This window comes from Aethalodelphis obliquidens, unplaced genomic scaffold (assembly GCF_003676395.1).
Source record: "Aethalodelphis obliquidens isolate GAN/ISIS:26980383/991018 unplaced genomic scaffold, ASM367639v1 scaffold28, whole genome shotgun sequence".
Taxonomy (NCBI): domain Eukaryota; kingdom Metazoa; phylum Chordata; class Mammalia; order Artiodactyla; family Delphinidae; genus Aethalodelphis; species Aethalodelphis obliquidens.
Window position 1 is genome coordinate 24,250,480 of NW_020837972.1, and position 22,016 is coordinate 24,272,495.

The window sequence follows — 22,016 nt, forward strand, 5'->3', positions numbered from 1 at the left end:
ACTCCTCAGTGATTACACACCATTCACGTATGTAACATACTCCTACCAGAAGTGGTTTTCATTAAAAGCAGTGGTTCTCTCTGGGCGTAAAAGACGAGCCCTGTAGCTGGGCCTCTTAGAATTTCCGATAATGTATGGCTCAGTTTTCCTGAACTGTGTAGTGGAGATACTACTGCTGGTCCCTATGTCCGAGGATAGTTGTGTGGATTAAGTGAGATACTGTGTAAAGTACTTGAAACAGTGCCTGGCACATAGGAAGTACTGTATGTCTTAGGTATTAATAATAATAATGTTACTATTATTCACACTCTAAGGAATGTATTTCTGTGGATGATCACTGAAACAGTACTTATAATACTGCAAAATTTGTAATATTAAAAATGTATAATAGAAAAATTTTTATTTATAGACATTAAGGTTACACAAACAGAAAGCTTGGTAACATAAAAAATGTCCTTGTGATGTACAAAAAATGCATGATAAATAATTGTCAATACCAAGTAAGCTCAGATATGTAAAAATAAATGAATTTCAAAAAACGGAAATGAATCTTGCTCAAAACTCTAAGGAGATTTGTCAAAAGATTAATAGCAATTAACCTACATATTGGGAGAATTGGTGTTTGCTTTTCTTTCTTTCTTTCTTTTTTTTTTTTTTTTTGTACTTTTCAAAGTCTCTTCAGAGAATATATATTACTTTTAGGATCAGGAAGACAATCTTTTCAGTGATGGAATGTTTTCTCTTCAAAAGTTCTTGTCTACAAATAAGCTACTGGAACTTTAATAAGGGAATTTGGCAAGGTTGCAGGATACAAGATCAATATACAAAAATTGATATGTACAAGCAGTGAACAATTTGTAAATGAAATCAGAAATACAATCTCACAATGATACAAAAATATGAAATACTTAGATATGTTTAATGAATTGAACAAGATCTGTACAGCGAAGGTATAAAACATTGCTGAAAGAAATTCAAGAACACATAATAGAGAGCATGTAATAAATATTATAAGTGAAGAAATACACCATGGTCAAGGATGGACAAACTCAATATAGTAGGAGTGCAATTCTCCGCAAACTAATCTTTAAGTTCAGGGGCATTTGTATGGAAACTGACAAGCTAATCAGGAAGTTATATGGAAATGCAAATGACCTAGAATAACCAAAGAAATTTTTTTAAAAGGATAAGGTTGTAGGGCCTACAATACCTAATTTCAAAGTTTACTATAGAACTATACTAATAAAATGATGGCATGAGGGTGGATATAGATCAATAAAACAGGACAGAGGTTCCGAAATTGACCTACACATATATTGTCAATTAAATTTTGACATGAGAGCCAAAATAACTCAATGTGGAAAAGACATTCTTTTAAATGAGGGGTGGTGTGACAACTGGATATTTGTATGGAAAAAACCCTCCCCTTATCTCACATCACATCCAGAAATAACTCAAAATGCATTGCAAACCTAAATGCAAAAGCTAGAAATTTTCAATATCTGGAAGAAAACATAGGAGAAAATGTTTATGTGTATAAGAAAAGATAGAACAAAATGCATGAATCATAAAAGAAAAATGATAAATTGGACTTAATAAAAATTTTAAAACTTCTGCTCTTTTGAAAAGAACATGAAAAGGCAATCCATAGGCTGGTATATTAACAATATGTATATCTGACAAGGGCTTGTATCCAGCATACAAAGGATGCTCATAACTAACTCATAAATTATACAGTAAGAAGGTGAACAAAAAAATGTGCAAAATGATTTGCCAGATGCTCCACAAAAGAATGTGTATAGATGGCCAGTAAACCCTTGTAAAAATGCTCGACAGCATCAGTCATTAGGGAAATGCAAGTCAAAACCAGGAGGATATAGAACTTCATATCTAGTAGCATGACTAAGATAAAAAAGATAAGGCTAGTTATTGAGGATTGGAGAGATTGGAACCCTCACACGTTGCTGGTGGGATTATAGAATAGTACAGCCACTTTGGAGGACAGTTTGGCATGTCTTCAAAAGGCTAAACATACAGTTACCACGTGACCCATCAATTCCATTCCTAGGTAAATAACCAAGAGAAGTGAAAATATGTTCATGCAAAAATGTGTGCCTGAATGTTAAGCATTGTGATCGCCTAAAACCAGAACAAACACAAATACAGTAAACTCAACAGATGTCATGTATAATAATTCACAGCATGTGAGTAGATAAAACACATTGTAGTCTAGCCCTGCAAGGCTAAATGGTTAAATCTTAAAAGCATTCTAAGAATTCAGACACAAAGGAGTACATACTATATGACTCCCATGTATAAAGTTCTAGAAAGCGTAATAGATAAAGGAGAGAGGTCGGGGGTCACCTGTGGCTCGGGTGGGAGAGCAATTGACTGCAAACAGGACCATAAGGGGACCACTGGGAGTGACCTGTGTCTTGGTTGTGGTAGTGGTTCCATGACTGTCTTCATTTGTTAAACTCATTGAACTGGACACTTTAGCTGGATCCAGGTTGTTGTGTGTAACTTTTAACCTCAATAAAGTTGTTTTTAAAAAATCGGAAAACCAAGGATTTCTGGGAAACAAGAAAATCTGCATCTCGAAGCGAACGCTAATAACGAATGTATGGTGGTTTTTATTTTTGTAACGCATCTTCATCATAGACAGCTTGATATGAGATAGCCAATCTGTGAAGCCCCTTAATGCATTAGGTTTTTCTCTGTCTATAGCCCTATGAGGAGCATAATATTATTCCCCTACAGTTAAGGGCACTAGAGTTTGGAAATTTTAAGTAATTTGCCCCAAATCATGTAGCTAGTAAACGGTAGAGCTTCATTTGAAAAACAGCCAGCAGGGACTTCCCTGGTGGCTCAGTGGCTAAGAATCCACCTGCCAATGCAGGGAACACAGGTTCGAGCCCTGGTCCAGGAAGATCCCACATGCCGTGGAGCAACTAAGCCCGTGCGCCACAACTACTGAGCCTGCGCTCTAGAGCCCGCATGCCACAACTACTGAGCCCGTGTGCCACAACTACTGAAGCCCACGTGCCTAGAGCCCGTGCCCTGCAACAAGAGAAGCCACTGCAATGAGAAGCCCGCGCACTGCAACAAAGAGTAGACCCTGCTCACCACAGCTAGTGAAAGCCCGCGTGCAGCAACAAAGACCCAATGCAGCCAAACAACAAAAAAAGAAAGAAAAACAACCGGCAGATCTTAAAATAGAAAGATTATCCTGGATTGTTGTGTGGGCCTAATGTCATCACACAAGTCCTTAAAGGTGGAAGAGGGAGACAGAAAAGGAGACCAGAGCGACGCAGCGCGAGGAGGACTCAGCCCTCTGTTGCTGGTTCTGAAGGTGGAAGACGGGGGCCTGAGCCAAGAAATGTTCTTGGCCTCTAAAGTCTGGAAAAGGCAAGGAGAGGGTTTTCCCCAGCAGCCTCCAGAAGGGCATGCAGCCCTGCCAACGCTTTGCTTTAGCCCGGGAAGACCTGTGTCGGACCTTCGACCTTCAGAACTGTAAGATAATAAATGTGTGTGGTTTTAAGCCACCAAGTTTGTTTTGTTACAGCAGCACAGAAAACTAACACAACATGAGAACTTAGCAGATAACAGGGATTGGTTAACAAATCAGTGGGCAAAGGATGCTAACTCTACATTTCAACCTAAAACCTGTAGAGCCTTCCTTTCCACGTTTAATATTTAATCTATTTTTTAAAAATAAATTTATTTATTTTTATTTTTGGCTGCGTTGGGTCTTTGTTGGTGTATGAGGGCTTTCTCTAGCTGCGGGGAGCTGGGGCTGTTCTCTGTTGTGGTGTGCGGACTTCTCATTGCGGTGGCTTCTCTTGTTGTGGAGCATGGGCTCTAGGTGCTCAGGCTTCAGTAGTTGTGGCACACGGGCTCAGTAGTTGTGGCTCACGGGCTTAGTTGCTCCACCGTGTGTGGGATCTTCCTAGACCAGGGCTCGAACCCATGTCCCCTGCATTGGCAGGAGGATTCTTAACCACTGCACCACCAGGGAAGTCCCATATTTAATCTATTTAGAATTTATTTTAAATATATTGTGAGACAGCAGTTTTTTTTCTATTCTTGTATAGCTATCTCATTGTTCCTGCACAATTTTTATTTATTTATTTATTTTTGGCTTGCACAATTTATTGAAAAGTTTGTCTCTTCCACAATATTTTCCTCCAATATTTTATTATGAAAATTTTCAAACATACAGAAAAGTTGAAAGAGGTTTACAGCGAGTACTGATATTCCAAACTCAAGATGTTGCCTACTGTGTTGAACTTGCTCTGATGGTGCAAAAGCCACAGGGGTACCACTATGGGCACTCCCCATGCATCCAGGAAGTGGCATCAAAGACATTTATTAGTCGTCATTATGTTCTTCATCATCACATTCACAGTTAAAAAAAGAAGAGAAAAGGACCAATTTTGCTTCTGGATGTCCTTGATGGAGCAGTGAAAACTAACTTTATTAAATCTTAACTCTTGAGTCCATATCTTTTTAGTATCTATGCAACAAATATTCTGTGCTGCATCCTGAAGTTCCATATCTGTCTCCAGAAAATGCACTTCTGTGATTATGTGAGTTGGGAGCTGAACTTTGCGTGAAAGCAGGACTGAAATATGAGGCAGACGTGGGTGAGGCAGACACATTCTCAACTGCCAACCAAGTAAGCTGTCACACAAGGGGAACAAGTGCCAGCCAGCATTGTCTGCCAATACAAAGCTAGAGTTTTCAAGTGCAAATAGAATTCTGGAATCTTGTATCTGCCACTGTGAACTTCACAGATTCCCAGTACTTAAGATCAATAATGATATTGATGAATACGAGCTTTCATGTTGTATAAGGAGAGGTGTCAGTGTTTGGAAGATCTGCATTAGTCAGTGAACAAATATTTTCCAAATGACCAATGCATGTTGTTACAAAATCATGCCTGATAAAACTATGCATTCAAAGTTCAAGACAGACCAATGGGTTTTAATATAATAGAGTAGAAAAAGCTCACCTCTCTGGTTTCAGATCATACACTGAAACTGACCTATTCCTTGTTCAGCTTTTACTGCAAAGAATATGCAGTTATCTAAGTACATTAAAATACCCTGTCCTTTTCCAACTATTGATACATACCTATGTGAGGCCAGATTTTTTTATATATTGATACTTACACATAAGAAACACATGCAACAGAGTGAATGCAGAAGCACATATGAGACCGCAGCTGTTTTATATTAAGCCAGACATTTAAAGGATTCCCCCACCCCCATCCCCAAAGGAAGACAATGCCACTCCTAATTTTCCTGGAAAATAAATGTCACTTATACAACGGAACGAATCTTTGCGTTATTAAATTATAAATTAGGACTTTTACCATTTGGAAAAGCAGGAACCTTAGAACACTTTTAACTGAATTTATACGCCTCCAGCCTTTGCGCTATTGCTGTCAATTATTTTAATCCTCTGTATCACTGAAAGCCTGCGCGCCCGCGCCCAGAGGTGGGGCGGGAAGGGCCTGCGCTTCGCGGCCGCAGCGCTCCCTCCCGGCGGCCCTCGGCTGGAGCCGCCCCGCGCAGGAGGAACGCCCGCAGAGGCTTCCGGGAGTTGTAGTTCGTCCTGCCCTCGGGTTGCCCTGACGCATTTCCTGTGCGTCCCTAGCGGCCGCCGTCGGCTCGGCACCAGCCGGGAGAGTCGTGGTGGGTGGTTTGCGTCCCCTGCCCGTAGTGGGGACCTGAGCTGGAGCGTGCCGACCTCGTCTGCCCGAGGGCCGTCGCCGAAGCACCCAGAGCGGGCGCCGCACAGTCGAGAGCGAGGATTGAGCGGCTCTGGCTGCAGATCCGGGAGGTCGGCTGCGGAGCCGGTCTCCCCCGCATCTCCCGCTGCCGATTCAGGGCTTGGGGGAGCCGCGCGCGCCGAGTCCCTCCCGTGTCAGGGCGGCGGGACCGTGCAAACTAGTCTGGCCTCCCCCGCGCCTGCCCTGAGCCGATCGCGTGTGTGTAGGTGGGGGCGGAGCTGGGGAGCCCCGCCGCTGCGTGAGGGAAGGAGGCCCGGTCGTGGGAAGGGAGGGGCGGGTCCCGCGTGGGCGTGGGAGTGGCGGGGAGACTGGTTCCCTCACGGTTCTCTTCTCGCGCAGCCGTCGGGTCCTGCCACCCCCCTCAGGGCGCACAAAACTGGCCGTGAGGATGGCCACCAGGGTCCGGACGGCTGCCGTCTGGGTGAGTCGGGGGGTTTTCTCTCGTTTATGAAAAGCGCCCTGAACACCGACGTGTGCTCATCCATCTTTTCCAGGGTTGGAGCTTGCGTGGGGCTTCCAAGCCACTGCGCCTCCTTTAAGATGACGTTGAGCCGTCCGGAAGTGCTTCTTGTCGTCAGACTGTTACTTTACTCCTTCTTTCAGTCTCTTTTCTGCCAATTCTGTACCTTGAGCCTTGAGTTAAACGAGGGGTCATGATGCATTTTCCAATTTCTTCGACACATTTTCTTAGTTTTTTCTTTCCGTGTCTTAAGATTTTGGGGCCTCATTTGGGAAGTTATGCATTTGTCCCTTCGGTTATTCAACAGTTTTGTTTATTGTCTTTTGTTGAGCACCCTGGGGCAGGTGCTAAAGGTGCGAAGGTAGGTCGTTCCTGCTTTGGAAGAGCCATGGTCTGGTGGGAATTGTGGGCAAGAAAATGTATGAGCACAATGGCACGTTAGGGGTCCTCCGAGAGTGGGCCGTGGAAGTGTATGGAGACACACAGCACAGGGCCCGTTTTGGAAGTAACGACACCCCAAGAAATGCTTTAGGGATTAATAAGGGAGTCTTAAACTGAGATTTGAAAGGTGAATGAGGTGAACAAGGGACTGAAGGTCAGCCTAGGAAAAGGAAGCAATGTGCAAATTTGAGAGGCTTAAAGTGATGTAGTATGTTGGTGACCTTGGAACACTTTACAGTTGCTGAAATGTAGAGTTTATGGTTTTGTAGGTGACGGTGGTGGTGGAGTGTGTATTAAAAAATGAGGCCAGAGCCATAGGCAGAGATTGGATCGTAGAGGGCTTTGAGGATCACATGAAAAACTTGGATTTGGGGACTTCCCTGGTTGTCCAGTGGTTAGGACTCGGTGCTTTCACTGCCATGGCCCCGGGTTCAATCCCTGGTCGGGGAACTTAAATCCCGCAAGCTGCACGGCACGGCCAAAAAAAAAAAAAAACACTTGGATTTTATCCTCTAGGGAGAATAAAGGGTCAGAAGCAACTGGACTTGGTAACTAGTTGGGTGCTGGTGGTGAGCAAGCCAGCAGAGCCAGGCATAAGTGCTGGAGGTCTGCCCCTGTGGGCCTGGGTTGGGAGTGGTACCATTACCTGAGTTAGGGAAGACCGTCAGAGTTGTTACGGAGGGCTGGGTGGACATTTCCTTCAGATACGGTGGGACCCTGCGGGTGCTGGTGGGCACATGGGTAGGCATCTGTCTCGAGAGAATGGTCTGGACAGGTATCACTGAGTGGGTATAGCCAGATTAGCTCAAGGAGCACATGTGCCCTGGGAAGAGCACCGAGGGCAGTGCTCGGGGGTGGGCAAGGGAAGGAGGCGGAGGAGGGGCTGGAGGTTGGGCAGCCCCATAGGAATGAGAGAAATGGAGAGACTTGTGTGTCAGAGTCAAAGAAAAAGAAACCTCAAAAATGGTTGCCATGTGAGATGCCCCAGGGAGGTCAAGTACTGTTGCGTCACAGAAGTCCAAATCGGACTTGGTGGTGATGGTAGTGGTGGGTTTTGCTGTGATGTTTCCAGAGCAGAGTGTGAGTAGGTGTTTGCTGGGCAGGAGAGGAAGGAGTGGGGTAGAGGGAGCAGCGGTCCGTCGCAGATATGGGAGTGAGGCAGGAAGCCAGCCATGTGGGCTGAGTCAGTGTGCCCTGTGGTTGCGGGAAGAGAGTGGTAGCCTGAGGAGAATCCAGGAAGATTCCTTGGTACCAAATGAGTCTAAAAGTCAGTGCGTTTCCTGTTTATAAATTGTATCTGTTTAGAAGTTATAATGAGGGAAATTAGCCTATTTACAAATGGCAGTAAAGCAGGTGAAAGTACTAAAAACCTGAGCAATGCAGAGGACTTGTATAAGGAAAACTTTACACCTTCAGTAATACTAGTTAACATTTCTACAGTGTCTCCTCTTCCTAGCCATGGGTCTCAGCACTTTACAGATACAAACTGATCCTCACAGCAGCCTCATAGGAAGGTAGGACTCTTAGCCCCATTTAAAGACAAGGAAAGGTGACAAAGAGAGGCAGGCAGTCTGCCAGGATCATTCAGCAGAAGACAGAATTCAAACCCAGAATGGCTGCGTTGGGTCTTTGTTGCTGCACATGGGCTTTCTCTAGTTGTGGTGAGGGGGGGCTACTCTTCGTGGCGGTGCACGGGCTCTAGGCGTGCGGGCTTCAATAGTTGTGGTACGTGGGCTCAGTAGTTGTGCCTCATGGGCTCTAGAGCTCTGGCTCAGTACTTGTGGCACACGGGCTCAGTAGTTGTGGCTTGAGGGCTCTAGAGCGCAGGCTCAGTAGTTGTGGCACACGGGCTTAGTTGCTCCTCGGCACGTGGGATCTTCCTGGCCCAGGGCTGGAACCCGTGTCCCCTGCATTGGCAGGCAGATTCTTAACCACTGCGCCACCAGGGAAGCCCTCCCTGCTCTGAGTTCTTAACAGGGCAACATGTACCGTCTCGGGCGAAAGAGTGAACTGATAGATACAAATCCCAGGCTTTGGTCTTTGAAGTGTTCATCATGTTTCCAGTCTCCAGGTATTTATTGAGCACCCACTCTGTGCCAGGCCCCCTTCCAGGTCCAGGCATGTGGTGGTGAATGAGATTGACAGGATCCATGCTTTGGGGAGTTTGCACTCTGGTGGAGGAAGGCAGATGCCATGTAAATGATGGAGAAACTACTTACAAGTGAACAGGAAACGTCGTTGTCGTGTTGTACATGGAATTAACATTGGTTGATGTGAAAGATTGGGTGTTTGGGGAAGGTCCCATGGAGGAGGTGACGTTTGCAGGTGTGAGTTACCAGAGTAGCCAGACTTGGGAAGAGCAGGTGCATGAACATGCAGGGTGGGAACAGCCATCGCCAAGGACCCGAGGTGGGGGAGGGTCCGTGCCTTTGTAGCAGGGAAGGAAGGCCTGTGTGGCCCGGGTTGGCTGGGAGGGGAGAGGAGCAGACAGACACGGAGGGGGCCAGAGGCCCGATCAGGCTGGGAAGCTGTTGTGTTAGGAAAGGGGGTTGGGCTTTTCAGAGCCCCTCTGGCTGCTCAGTGGAGAATGGTCGACTGCAGGGGTGCAGACGAGAGGCGGAGGAGGTGTTGCCTGGAGCAGTGGAAACGGAGATGTTTGAAACATGAGTCCTCTTTTCTGACAACCAGCTTATGCTTTTCACCTAGTCCGTTGTCACTTTTTAGAGTGGTTTATCTTGTGTAAGTAGTCGTGTATTTCTTACCATTCCAGCCCAGTGTGAATGCTCAGCGCTCACTGTGCGTGGGGCTCTGTGCTGCATCTGGTGCAGGCATTCATCAGTACCTCTTCTTGGGACCAGGTTACACTGCTGGTTTGTGTAGAGCCAGGATTTGAACCTGCGTGGGATGGCCCTACACCCATTTCCCTGGCCAGTGTACTCTACTGCCTCAGGGTATAGCCTGAGAATTTCTCAAGAGACAGAGATTCTAGCCTCCTGGGCCCTAGGAGTAGTTATTGTTTACCCACAATGGGTCACTGATCAGCTGCTCCTTGGACTCAAGAGTAGTTAAGTCCCTTGCCGTGCCCTGGTCGCAGTGGGTGTGTGTGGCCCAGTCCCTGGGGAATGAGAGATGTGGATGACCCCACTCAGGGATGCGCTGAAAGCGGAAAGGATATCACATGCAAGACATTTTAAAACTGTGCAACATAGGGGTCCCTTTCCTGTGGCCGGTGACATCCTCGACCCATATTCTGGGTGTCCCCTCCTGGGTATCCAGGGTGATAACTAGTAATTAGAAGGCTGTAGACGAGTGTGAATTCAGAGCAGAGGGAGGTGGTCCTCGGCGGTGACGTACGTTGCACTGAGGCCTGTGAGCCCCTAAGTCTCTGTTTCTTTCCTCGGAGGATGCTGGGCACTTACTGGCAGGTTTTCTTTTTTCATTTTGGCTACTTTCTGCTGTTGACACTTCCCTCCCTTAAATGTGTCATTACAAATTCACTTCAGGGAGTCTCCATTCCTAGGGGCTTGGAAAGATTTTCTGTGTCCTCCTCTCCTGGAAGAGTTGACTTATTTTATTTATTTATTTATTTATAATTTATTTATTTATGGCTGTGTTGGGTCTTCGTTTCTGTGCATGGGCTTTCTCTAGTTGTGGCAAGCGGGGGCCACTCTTCATCGCGGTGCGCGGGCCTCTCACTGTCGCGGCCTCTCTTGTTGCAGAGCACAGACGCGCAGGCTCAGTAGTTGTGGCTCACGGGCCCAGTCGCTCCGCAGCATGTGAGATCTTCCCAGACCAGGGCTCGAACCCGTGTCCCCTGAATTGGCAGGCAGATTCTCAACCACTGCGCCACCAGGGAAGCCCTAGTTGACTTATTTTAAACCAGGGAACCTTGTTTCCCTTTTTCTCCAGCGTTGGGCAGGGCCTCTGCTCCCATGGACCACTGCCAAACACCGTCACCACGGTCACCACCACGACATGCTAATAGCATAGTTTGCAGTGCAGTGAGTTGGGGCTTCAAGACTGATGCAAGGGGGTGTGGGAGAGAGAAGGGAATTCTGCCTGACGGGGCCTTTCTGAGGAAGGTTGGCCCGTGCCCCCGTGCATACCAGGCTGGGTGTCTTCAGCTGCGCCCAGACTGACCCTCTTGGCGAATTAAAGGTTAAAATGATAATTCCCTGTTTTTTTTTATATAAAGTTTTATTTATTTTATTTATTTATTTTTGGCTGTGTTGGGTCTTCGTTGCTGCGCGCGGGCTTTCTCTAGTTGTGGCGAGCGGGGGCTACTCTTCGTTGAGGTGCGCGGGCTTCTCACTGCGGTGGCTTCTCGTTGCAGAGCATGGGCTCTAGGCTGCGGGCTTCAGTAGTTGTGGCTCGTGGGCTCAGTAGTTGTGGCGCACGGGCTTAGTTGCTCCGCGGCATGTGGGATACTCCCAGACCAGGGATTGAACCCGTGTCCCCTGCACTGGCAGGCAGATTCTTAACCACGGCACTACCAAGGAAGCCCCGATAATTTCCTGTTAAAATGTGGCAGTGTTCATGAATTAGTCTTTCAAAACTAACAACCCTCGCGCACCCTTGTTTATATATTCCAGGTACCGGTTAGGCACGGAGGATACACGGGTCAAAGGCAGCCCTGGGAGTTGAGAGAGGGCACAGAGGGCAGGCCGGGTGGCCACGGGATTCGCGCTGGGGCAGAGGGAAGCCCAGGAAGTGACCTTGGCAGCTGCTCTCAAAGGACCTGTGGAATCAGCCGTGTGAAGGCGAGGGAGAAGGAGGCTGCGGGCAGAGGGAGCCCCTGTGTGCTGCCAGCAGTGGGCCGGGAGTGGCCGGCCGCCATCAGCCCTCTGGAGCTGGCTCAGCACTCAGCTGTAGGGTCTGGGGGGGAGGGGTGTCAGGTAACGTGGCGGCCTGTCACCCGCTTGGCTGACTTGGAGCAGGCTGCTCACCCCTTCCAGACAAGCTGAAAACTACATTGTCCTTGTGACTCGAGCCTTTGATGATTGTGGAGTCACCTTATGTCCAGGAATCCTTTTTTTGTCTCAGAGTCTGTTTTGTATTCTTATAGCTGTAGGAGCCTCCTTTTGGTTAATTGCTTGTCGTATATTTTTCTTTAACTTTTGACTTTTTTGTATCTTTATCTTTTAGATGTGTTTTTTTAAATAGCATCATTTTTTAAAATCAGTCTGTCAGTCTTTGTACTTAACTCAGACACTTGGTCTGTTATGATTGACGTAATTACTGTTATATTTGAGTTTATATCTACCATCTTACTGTGTTTTTCTATACTGTGTTTGCTGTAACTGATCTGTTTTTTTTTTTTCTCCTCTCTTGGCTTTTTTTGGACGGATAATTTTTATTCTTTTTCTTTCTGTAAAGATGTTTGGGCATTATACACATTATTTATGCTGTAAATTTTTTAAATTTCACTTATTTTGACATAATTTTAGATCTTAAAAAAGTTGCAGGAATAATACAAAAGTTCTTCTATACCTTCATCCAGATTCCTCAAATAGTAATATTTTGCTGCACTTGCTTTATCAGTTTCTCTCTCACTCTCTGTTCCCAGCTCCTCTCCTCTTTCTCTCTCCATACACATTTTTTTTCCTTAACTGAAACCAATTTGCAGACATGATGTTCCTTTACCCCTAAATACTGCAGTACATCTCACAAACAAGAACAGTTTTTTACATAACCACTGAATCAGGAAATTGACATCAATACAATGCTGTTATTTCATTTACAGGTCTTATTGTGATTTTGCCAATTGTTCCTTTATAGAAAGTTTGGAAATACCGTCCTTTATGCGAGAAGAGTAACTTGAATCATGTGTTGCGATGGGCTGTGCTGGCTCTTTCATCTAACCCGGAACAGTTCCTCAGTCTTCTTTGTCATGACGTGGTGTTTTCGGAGCCCAGGGCGTTCTGTGGAATATTCCTCAGTTTCCGGTTGTTTGCTCCTCCTCCTGATTCATTTCAGAAGTGCTGCATTCTTCCCCGCATCACATCCGGGGCACTCGTGGCTGCTGATGTGAACTTGCCTCACTTGGTGAAGGTGGTGTCTGTGTTCTCTCCCCTGTAGTCACTCTCTCTTCCCTTTGTAAGTCAGTATCTGTTGGGAGATACTGAGATGAAATAAATACCTTTTAGTCCTCAAACTTTCACCCACTCATTTAGACTGCATGGGTGATTCTTGTGTGCGTTTTTATTTTGCTAGTTGACAAATGAGTTTTATCTAATTTCATTATTCTTTCTATGTTCATTAGATACCTGCCTGCTGTCGGAAAGCTGTGCCCCACCCCCCATTTTTAAATGTGCTCTGTTGTTTCCTTTTAGACTCCAGTGCAGCTTATGATAGACCTTCTCAGTCTGTGTGTCACTGCTCTCCTCTCTTGCCCATCTGTCTCTCCATACTACTTTCTAGATAATTTCTTCCGGTTTGTCCTTTCGTTTACTAATTCTTCCTAACCTGCTGTTAAAGAGACTTCAGTTGATGTGTTTTTATCATTCCTATAAATTCTTTCTAGTTCTTTTTCAAATATGCTTGCTAAGTTATTTGTCCAAGTCCTTGGCAAGTCATAAGGCTTGCCTTTCTCTCCTTGAATATAATATTTGATTTATAATGAGTGTCCATCAATTGCACTGTCTGTTGGCTACAAGGTTTTCTTTCTGTTGTTTTTCATTGGTTCTTGTTCATGTTGTCTTGTTTTCTGAAAGCTTTATTTTCTTGTGTGGTGGTCACTGTTCTTGAAAAATTCTTCAAAGGAAAAATTTAAGGCGTAGGATAAAGGTACCTTACTCCAAAATACTCTGAAGTATTTTGAAGCAGATTCAGTTCTCATGTTATTTCATCCGTACATCACTAGGCATTAAAAACATACATTTTCTAATATAATTATAATACCACTATTACACCTAACAGAATAATTCTTTGGTATCATGGAATTATTCCATGTTCAGATTTCATTTTCCTTTTTAACATTGGCAAGTTAAAATCAAAATCCAAACAAGGTACACATTTCTTACTGTTACATACTTTAAGTCTCTTTTAATCCAGAGTAACCCATCCTTCTTTCTTTTTTTTCCCCCATTGACTTTTTAAAGATGTGGAGCCATTTGTCCTTTAGAATGTCCTTCATTTTAGATTTATCTCTGTTTCCTTGTGGTCACATTTAACATGTTTTCTGTCACCAGTATTTCTGGTAAACTGAAATTTATCTTTAGAGACTTTAGATTGATTTATTAATGTTTTTGGCAAGAATACTTGATAGTGCTTTGTCTTGTCACCTCAGGAGGCACGTATGTCTCATTGACTCGCTCTAGGTGATGCAAAGATCGATTGGTGGGGTCAGGGGTGGCAGTGTGGTATTGTTGTGAAGTTTCCCATCAGTCCTTCTAATGGTTTCATCAATTATGACCTTCCCCTCGGCCAGTTATTTCACAGCATCTACAAAGTGGTGACTTTCTAACCCTATCATTCTTTCCATTTTTGTAGCAGGAATTCTCTGAAAGAATTTACAGAATCCTTCTCTAAAAAAGAACATTTCTTCATCAACAGAACCATTTGGTTACCCAGAGACACAATTTGTTTAGGGATGGCAGGTCCATGCTTAACTCTTTCTCTTTAATTGCCAGTTTTCACTAAGGAGATGATGCCCTAGTTACATCCACTGGTGACAGCAGTGAGTTTTCATTTGATTTTTTTTCTTTTTGCTAATTTGAGTATGATTAAAAAACTCGTAAATCTTAATACTGTTTACAGTTAGTTTCAATCATTTGCAGTCAGTATTCTTTTAGAGGGTTTCATTGTCCCAGCCTTAGCCAAAGGGAGCCTTTCAGCTTGGCTCTGAGGCTTTTTGGAAAGACTCTGTTAGTCTTAGCTGGCTTCCTGGCTTCCTTGCTTCAGGGCCCAAGAAGATAGTCTCTGCTCATTTGAGTATTTCCCGTCCCAGATCTGGAATCAGCCTTTTCTCCAGGAGCCTGTATCTTTTCGTAGGGAGTGTGCTCAGGGACCACAGTTGATACTGGGATGTCATTACTTCTGGGCTGTTTCAGCAGGCAGACCTAGGGATCTTCGGAAAGGAAAAAAGTTTATTATTCATGTTGATATTTCCAATTCAAATTACAGAGTTTAAAAGATTTTTTTGAAATTACTCTTTTTTGGGTGGAAGTAACCCAGTTGTTCACTAAGAGATGAATGGATAAACAAAATGGGGTGTGGGTGTGTATGTATATATTCAATCTTAAAAAGAAATGAATTCTGACACATGCTACAACATGGGTGAACCTTGAGGACATTATTTTCAGTGAAATAAGCCAGTCACAAAAGGAAAAATACTGTAAGATTCTACTTACGTGAGGTTCTGTTACTGAACCAGGTTTGTTCACCCAACACGCAGCAAGCCAAATGCTGAGACGCTGCAGTTTGTAGCAGAGAAAGAGTTTATTCACGAGACAGCCAAGTGAGGAGATGGGAGAACAAATGTCGGATCTGTCTCCTCGCAGGTGAGGGACTTGAGATATTCACGGGATAAAGAAGCAGGGAGGTCTTAGGTGTGGGGAAGTGATTGGAAGTAGGGAAAAGGTGAGGTAATCAGTGTTCTGTGCAGGCGTATCAGGGTACATGCTTCTTCGTGGGATATGTGTTCAAAAATGGAGACACTTAGCATGATCCGAGGGTGGAGGTTTTGGCCCTCTGACATCAGGCGGTCATTCATCAGACACGTGTGCAGGCCCAGTTTTTAGGGTCAGCGGTCCCAACCGGTCTTGGCTGCCTTGAACTGGACAAGAGCTGACTCTAGGTTTCTGGAAAACAGCTTAAGTGCCCATTGATATAGTGACCCATACGTCCGAGGTGTAACCTATAGGGGACAGTTAGTAACTCAGGCAAAGCTTGGTCACTGAGGGCGGGTTCAGGCGGGGGTTTACCAGGCTGTTCCTGGGCTGCTGCTCTGTAAGACGAGCTCGAGAATTCCTGTTAGTCAACACTGTCTGCTAACCCTGTGGAACATGGTTTCCGTTCCTAGAGTAGTCAAGATCATAGAAAGTGTGGTCCATGCTGGTTGTCAGGGAGTCGTGGTAGGAGGAGGATGGGAAGTTACTGCTCAGAGGATGTAGAGTTTCAGTTCTGCAAGATGAAGAGTTCTGGAGATGAATGTGACTGCTGGGAATGGTTACACAGCACTGCGAAGGTACTGAATTCCAATGAACTGTAAACTTTAAAATGGTTAAGATACTAAGTTTATGTTACGTATTTTATGTTATCACAAGGAAAAATTTTCTAAGATAAGCTGTGACTCTTACCTCACCCAATACCAAAAGATTACCTCAAAATGGAACATAGACTTTAAGAGCAAAAGCTATAAAATTTCTGGAAGAAATCATAGAGGAAAATATTCATGACCTTCTCTTAGGCTAAAGTTCTTAGAAAGCTCTTTCATAGGTTGTGCTTTTTGAGATAGAAATTGGGCCACATCAAGATTAAAACTTTTGAACTTCGAAGTCACCATTCAGAAAATGAAAACACAGTCCCAGACCGGGACTTCAAGTATTTAAAGTCCGGGAGATAGTATTTGCAAATCATGTACCTGATAACAGGGATATATTCAGAATATATGAAGAATGCTTACAACTCAGTAAGAAGACAGACAACCCAATTTAAAACATGGGCAAAGGGGCTTCCCTGGTGGCGCAGTGGTTGCGAGTCCGCCTGCCGATGCAGGGGACACGCGTTCGTGCCCCGGTCCGGGAGGATCCCACATGCCGCGGAGTGGCTGGGCCCGTGAGCCATGGCTGCTGAGCCTGTGCGTCCGGAGCCTGTGCTCCGCAGCGGGAGGGGCCACAGCAGTGAGAGGCCCGCGTACCGCAAAAAAAAAAAAAAAAAAAAAAAAAATTACAAAAACATGGGCAAAGGATTTGAACAGACACTTCACCAAAGAAGATGTATAGATGGCAAGTAAGCACCGGAAAAGATGTTTAACATCATGAGTCACTAGGGAAATAAAATTCATATCATAACGAAGTCCCACTTTATAACCAATGGCTATAACCAAAAAGGCAGACAGTAAGTGTTGACAAGGATGTAGAGAAATTGGAACCACTGTAGACTGCTGGTGGGAGTATAAAGTACAGTCACCTTGTAAAGGTTTCGGCAGTTTCTTTAAAGGGTTAGATGTAAACTTACTGTACAGAGCAGCAGTTTTACTTCTAGGAATTTACCCAAGATAAAGGAAGACATGTTCACACAAAGACTTGTATAGTAGCTCAAAACTAAAAAGAATCTAAATGTGGATTAAGTGGTGAACGTATAGACGAAATGGAACACTATTCAGCAATTAAGGGGCAAACCGCTGGTGTGTGCTGTAACAAGAATAAACCTCCAGAGTGTTGTGCTGAGCGGAAGAAGCCAGACGCAGTACCTAGTGTGGTCTCAGTCGTGTGAAATGTCTGGAACAGGCAGATCTGTGCACAGGAGCAGAGCAGTGGTTGTCTGGGGGTCGGGGGTGAGCGTGGGCCTCGGCTCCAGAGGAATCTGTCTGAGGCGGTAGGAACGCTGTAAACCTGGATGTGTGGACTGTTGCAGAACTTTCAATTTATTAAAAATCATTGAAGTTAAAAAAATTACTCTATATAGAAGCATTATTGAGGTATAATTTATATACCATAAAATTTACCCTTTTAAGGTGTACCTTCAGTCATTTTTAGTATTCACAGTGTTGCCTAAATATCACCGTATCCAATTTCGGAACATTATCATTACTTCCAGAAGAAACCCTGTCCCCATTCACAAGCCACTCTCCATCCCCTCCTTCCCCTATCCCCTGACAGCCATTTAATCTACTTGGGGTGTTCAAGAATTTCCCTATCCTAGACATTTATATAAACAGAATCATGTCAGAGGTGGCCCTGTGTATCTGGCTTCTTTCATTTAGCGTAGTGTTTTCAAGGTAGTTTTGTGTTGGTCTCAGCCTGGCAGGAATGATGCTGTGACACAGAGCGCCTGGGGTGGGGCTCGCCGGGACCCGTGCTGCTTGTGGCAGCCCCACAGACATTTCTCTGACTGGAGCCAGCGTCACGGCTGGACCAGCCCTTGTGGTTCTTACTGTGACTGCAAGGCGCCTCTCATCAGCAACTATCGGGGAACTCTGAAAACATAAGGTTTACTACTCACAGACCCTGCGGGGTACGTGGCACACCGGGGGCCACACAGCAGAGAGAAGGAGAGGACGAGAATGCGGACCTGGGGTTCTGCCTTTACTGGGGTCAAGGGGGGGTGAGGTTCTGCCTTTATTATTGGGGTCAAGGGGGGGTTGCACGTTCATTATTTATTGGTGAATTTAAAATAAGGCTGAGAATTCAGGCACTGGAAGGGAAGAGCGGGGTCACTCAAGTGAGCAGTTATCTAGGTCACCCAGGGCTTTCTGGGAGGAGAACGTCAGGTGGGGCGGCCTGTCTCCTTATCTAGCTGTGTGGCTGGCAGTGCATTTATCTAAGACGGATGACTTTGAAGTGGTGCCTCAGAAATCAGAAGCTTTCAGTACGATCAGGCACTTGCATTACAGTCAACAAAAGCTAATTGTCAGGTACCTATAGTACAAAAGTTCATCATGTAGCATTTTTCGGTGCTTCATTCTTTCTTATGGCTAAATAACGTGCCTTTGTATGTATAGATCACATATGATTTATCCCTTCATCCATTGATGGGTATTTGGCTATTAGGAATCAGGCTGTTAGAGCCATTTGTGTGCAAGCGTTTCTGTGGATGTAGGCTTTTAATTCTGTTGAGTGGATAGATAAGAATGGGATCGCCGGCTAATACAGTAATTCTGGGTTTAACACTGAGGAGCTGCCAAGCTGGGTCCCAAGTGGCTGCTCCACTTTACATTCCCACCAGCTCTGCATGAGGGTTAAAAGCTTTACTCTTGCAACTTTTTGTCACGTGCTAGATACCTTTGTTCTTAAAAAGAGTGATATAACTGTCATGTCCTATAGCATACATAAGACGGTTTTAAAATAACAATTTGTTACCATTAACAAGGGTGCTAAATGAGGTTCAGTCTGTCTTTGTAGCCCATTTTATCCAAAGAATGCACAGTTAAATACCGCATGTTAAGTCAGTTGGTAAAATGATTGTCTGTTGTAGTTTTGTTTCCAATTGTATAAATAAATGTATCTGTTGACATTTATTTTCAATGTTAGGGATTGCCCTCCCTCCTCTTTTAGATCATGTGAAATATTTACGTGATTCAAAGTAGAAAGTGTGTAGCGTCATTCAGACAAGCCTCCGTCCCTCCTGCTCTGTCCCTTCCCGCCCCCGGAGGGAACCATTTTACAGTTCCTAGTTCATCCTCTCAGTGATTCTTTTGGAAATACAAGCAAACACACACACACACATACCTGACCCGACTCAACGCTAAGCCTTGTCAGGAAGCCTTTCTTCTGCCTCTAGCCCTGTGTTTCCTAGAGCTCAGCATGCCTGTATCCTAACATGTTTCTCTCAGTTTTACCCCTTGTATTTTGTTGTTATAATAGCTTCTGGAATGAGCATCCTCGGGACCCTTCCCCCTGACTGCCGAGTGCCTTTCTCTCTTCCCTTTTCTCTCCTTCCCCTCTCATTCTCAGAATCTCTTTTCTCTTGTCCCTCTCTTTGCCTGAATCTTTGTTTTCTCACTTCTTGTGCTGATCAATTTGGGCGCCATTTCCAGCAGCTTCCCCTCGCAGTGAAGACCCGTCCTTGTAGAAGGGGCGGTTTGCCCGTTATTTCTCAGACCCTCGTGTTCCTAGGTGACCACAGTGCTGTTAGGTCACTTAGCGACTTTGGGAATGTCTTTTTTAGTCACCTGCAACTCTGAGCCTGAGAGGCTCAGATTCCCCTCGGGAGGTGCTCTCCTGTTGGGGGTGACTTTGGAGATCGGCAGCATGTGGCCCCCGGTCCCCCGTCCCAGTTCTGCAGTTAGGTCACATCTGCCTGGATCCTGGGTTTGTGAGGAACCCTGTCACCTGGGTCCATTTGTCTGTCTGTGGACATCTCTGGGCTTCTTCTTTTGCTATTCTGGTAGGCCACTTTTGTTTTTATTTGGAGATTAAAAGACTACACTGTTCCCCTGATCTCATCCTACTCTCAATGTTTAACAACAAAAGTAAGACTCAGCGAGAGAGATGAAGTGAATTGTTCACGGACATCCAGATATTGAGAGAAGAAGCTCTACTGAGACAGACTGTTTTGTCCACAGCCCATTTCTCGTGTACGTCGCCTCCAGCAGGGTCGTTCCCTCCTTACCATCTGGTGTCATGTTCTTCTTGAGTGTCTGCCCGGAGTTGTTTAAATCTCTGGGTGGTTACCGCACTTTCGGGGATCCTGGGGGCCTGTGCAGAGTCTGGGCGGGGCGGGGGGCTGTGGTTGTGTGCTGGGTTCCCCACTTTGTTTCCTCTCACTTGTGTCCCCCAAGCCGCCCTGACCACAGTCCGCAGAGCCCCCAGTCCAGCCTGGGTGAGCACGTTCACCAGCAAAGGAGACCGAGGTTGGGGCCCAGAGGAAAAGTGCTCGCAAAAGTGAGCTTGCTCTTGTGTCTGCAGGTCCCACCTCTCCAGGAGCAAGAGAGCACATGCGATGGCACCAGAAAGCTCCAGGGGGAGAAATCCATCCTGGGTCAAGAAACCCCTGACCAGAGGCCTCTCCCTGGAGGACCCCGGCAGAGACACAAGAGTCCCGGGACAGAGCAGGTCCTAGAGTGGCTGTTTATTTCCCAGGAGCAGCCGAAAGCGAAGAAGACCTGGGTGAGTTATTGGTTTGTTCATTTCCACTTCTTTTCTTTATTTCTTTTTCATTTTTTTGGTGGGGAGAGGGATGGAGGTCCTCAGGTGGGAGGTCGTGTAAGGTCCCTGAGGTCCCTGTTTCCTGGTTTCCCCAGACTCAATTTTCAGCTCCTTTTCCACACACACCCCCCCCCAATTTTTTTTAATGGATATTGTTCTGTTTAAATGTGTTTACAAACTATGTATTGTTTCTGGTGTGAATGCATTTTTAATTTATGTTGGTGGCGTATACGCATGTGTATCCTGCTGTATTGCTTATATTTTTCGTTAAGCACCATCCTCTTGTATGGCCGTCAGCAGTGTCTTGGTGTCCACTTGCCTCACGTTCTCTGCCAGCTCTTAATTACTGTTGTTCTTTTTATTTGAGCCATTCAGGTATGGTGGTGTCTCTGTATGGGCTTACTTTGCATTTCCTGCTAGCATGCTTTTTGGACATTTTGTTACCTTTTGTGGGTGTTTTCTGTCTGTTTCTTATTGACAGAAAGGAGTTATTTATTTCCTGGAAGCGTGCCAGAAATGTGTTTCAGGCCACACCTCAGTCCTGTTATATATCAAGACTTTTCATCTTAACAAAATTCAGTGATTCATGCACATTGAAGTTTAAAGCAAACTTGATACCAAATCCATATTTACCTGGGGTGCTTCTCTCACCTCCAATATTTTGTTATGACAGTTTTCAAACGCAGGGCAAAATCGAAAGGATTTTGCAGTGAACATCTGTATACTCATCACCTTGAATTTACCTTTAACATTTTACTGTACTTGCTTTATCACATTATCCATCTTTCCATCCCTCTGCATCTCTTACCCCATCTTATTTTTGCTGTATTTCTTAATATATTTTAGACATCAGCATGCTTCCCTCTAAATACTTCAGTATGCACAGCATTAACTGTTGTTCAGTGTTTGTTTACAAGCTGGGTTTTTTCCCCCTGTCTTGCCTTTTCATTCTGTTAATTAATGCTGCCTTTTGATGAACAGCTACTTCTAATTTTTACTTAATTTAGTTTCTAAATTTTTTCTTTTATTAGTGGTGTTTTTTGTGTCCAATCTAAGAACGTTTTTTGTTATCCAGAGCTCATGAAGACAGTTTTCTTTGTTCACATTTACCTTTCACATGTAGATTCACAATACATCTAGAATTAATATTTATGTTTAGTGTTAGTAGGAGTCAAGCTTTATTTTTTTCATCAAGTTGCCTAATTGCCCCAGTGCCACTGAAGTGATTGACCTCTACCTATGGCTCTGCGGTGCCACCTTGTCATATATCAGGCGTCCATAAATATAGTTTGGTTTCACAACTCTTTATTCTGTTCCATTGGCCTACTTTTCCATCCTTATGCCAGTTTCACACTGTCTTGATTTATAATAAGTCTTGATATCTGGATGCTTCCAGTTTTTGGTGATTATGAATGCTGTCAACACTCACATGTGTGTTTTTGTGTGGACATGAGTTTTCATATCAGTTGGGTAAATACCTAGGAGCATGATTGCTGGATTGTATGGC

General features: G+C 44.8%; 1 protein-coding gene across 8 annotated transcripts in view; it reads left to right on the forward strand.

The window, feature by feature from the left end:
• LOC113630020 (zinc finger protein 268-like) overlaps positions 1–22,016 on the forward strand; it is a 64,568-nt gene that overhangs the window by 20,738 nt on the left and 21,814 nt on the right. Inside the window, exons 1-3 of one of the 8 annotated variants that reach the window (XM_027125227.1) lie at positions 5,686–6,003; positions 6,137–6,218; positions 20,270–20,470. In XM_027125227.1, the coding sequence (XP_026981028.1) occupies positions 6,186–6,218; positions 20,270–20,470 (234 nt within the window). In that variant the 5' untranslated portion in view covers positions 5,686–6,003; positions 6,137–6,185. Of the gene's footprint in view, positions 1–5,685; positions 6,004–6,130; positions 6,219–11,086; positions 15,886–16,610; positions 20,471–22,016 lie in introns of those variants that run through there. The other 7 variants (XM_027125226.1, XM_027125222.1, XM_027125224.1 and 4 more) reach the window with 7 other exon arrangements.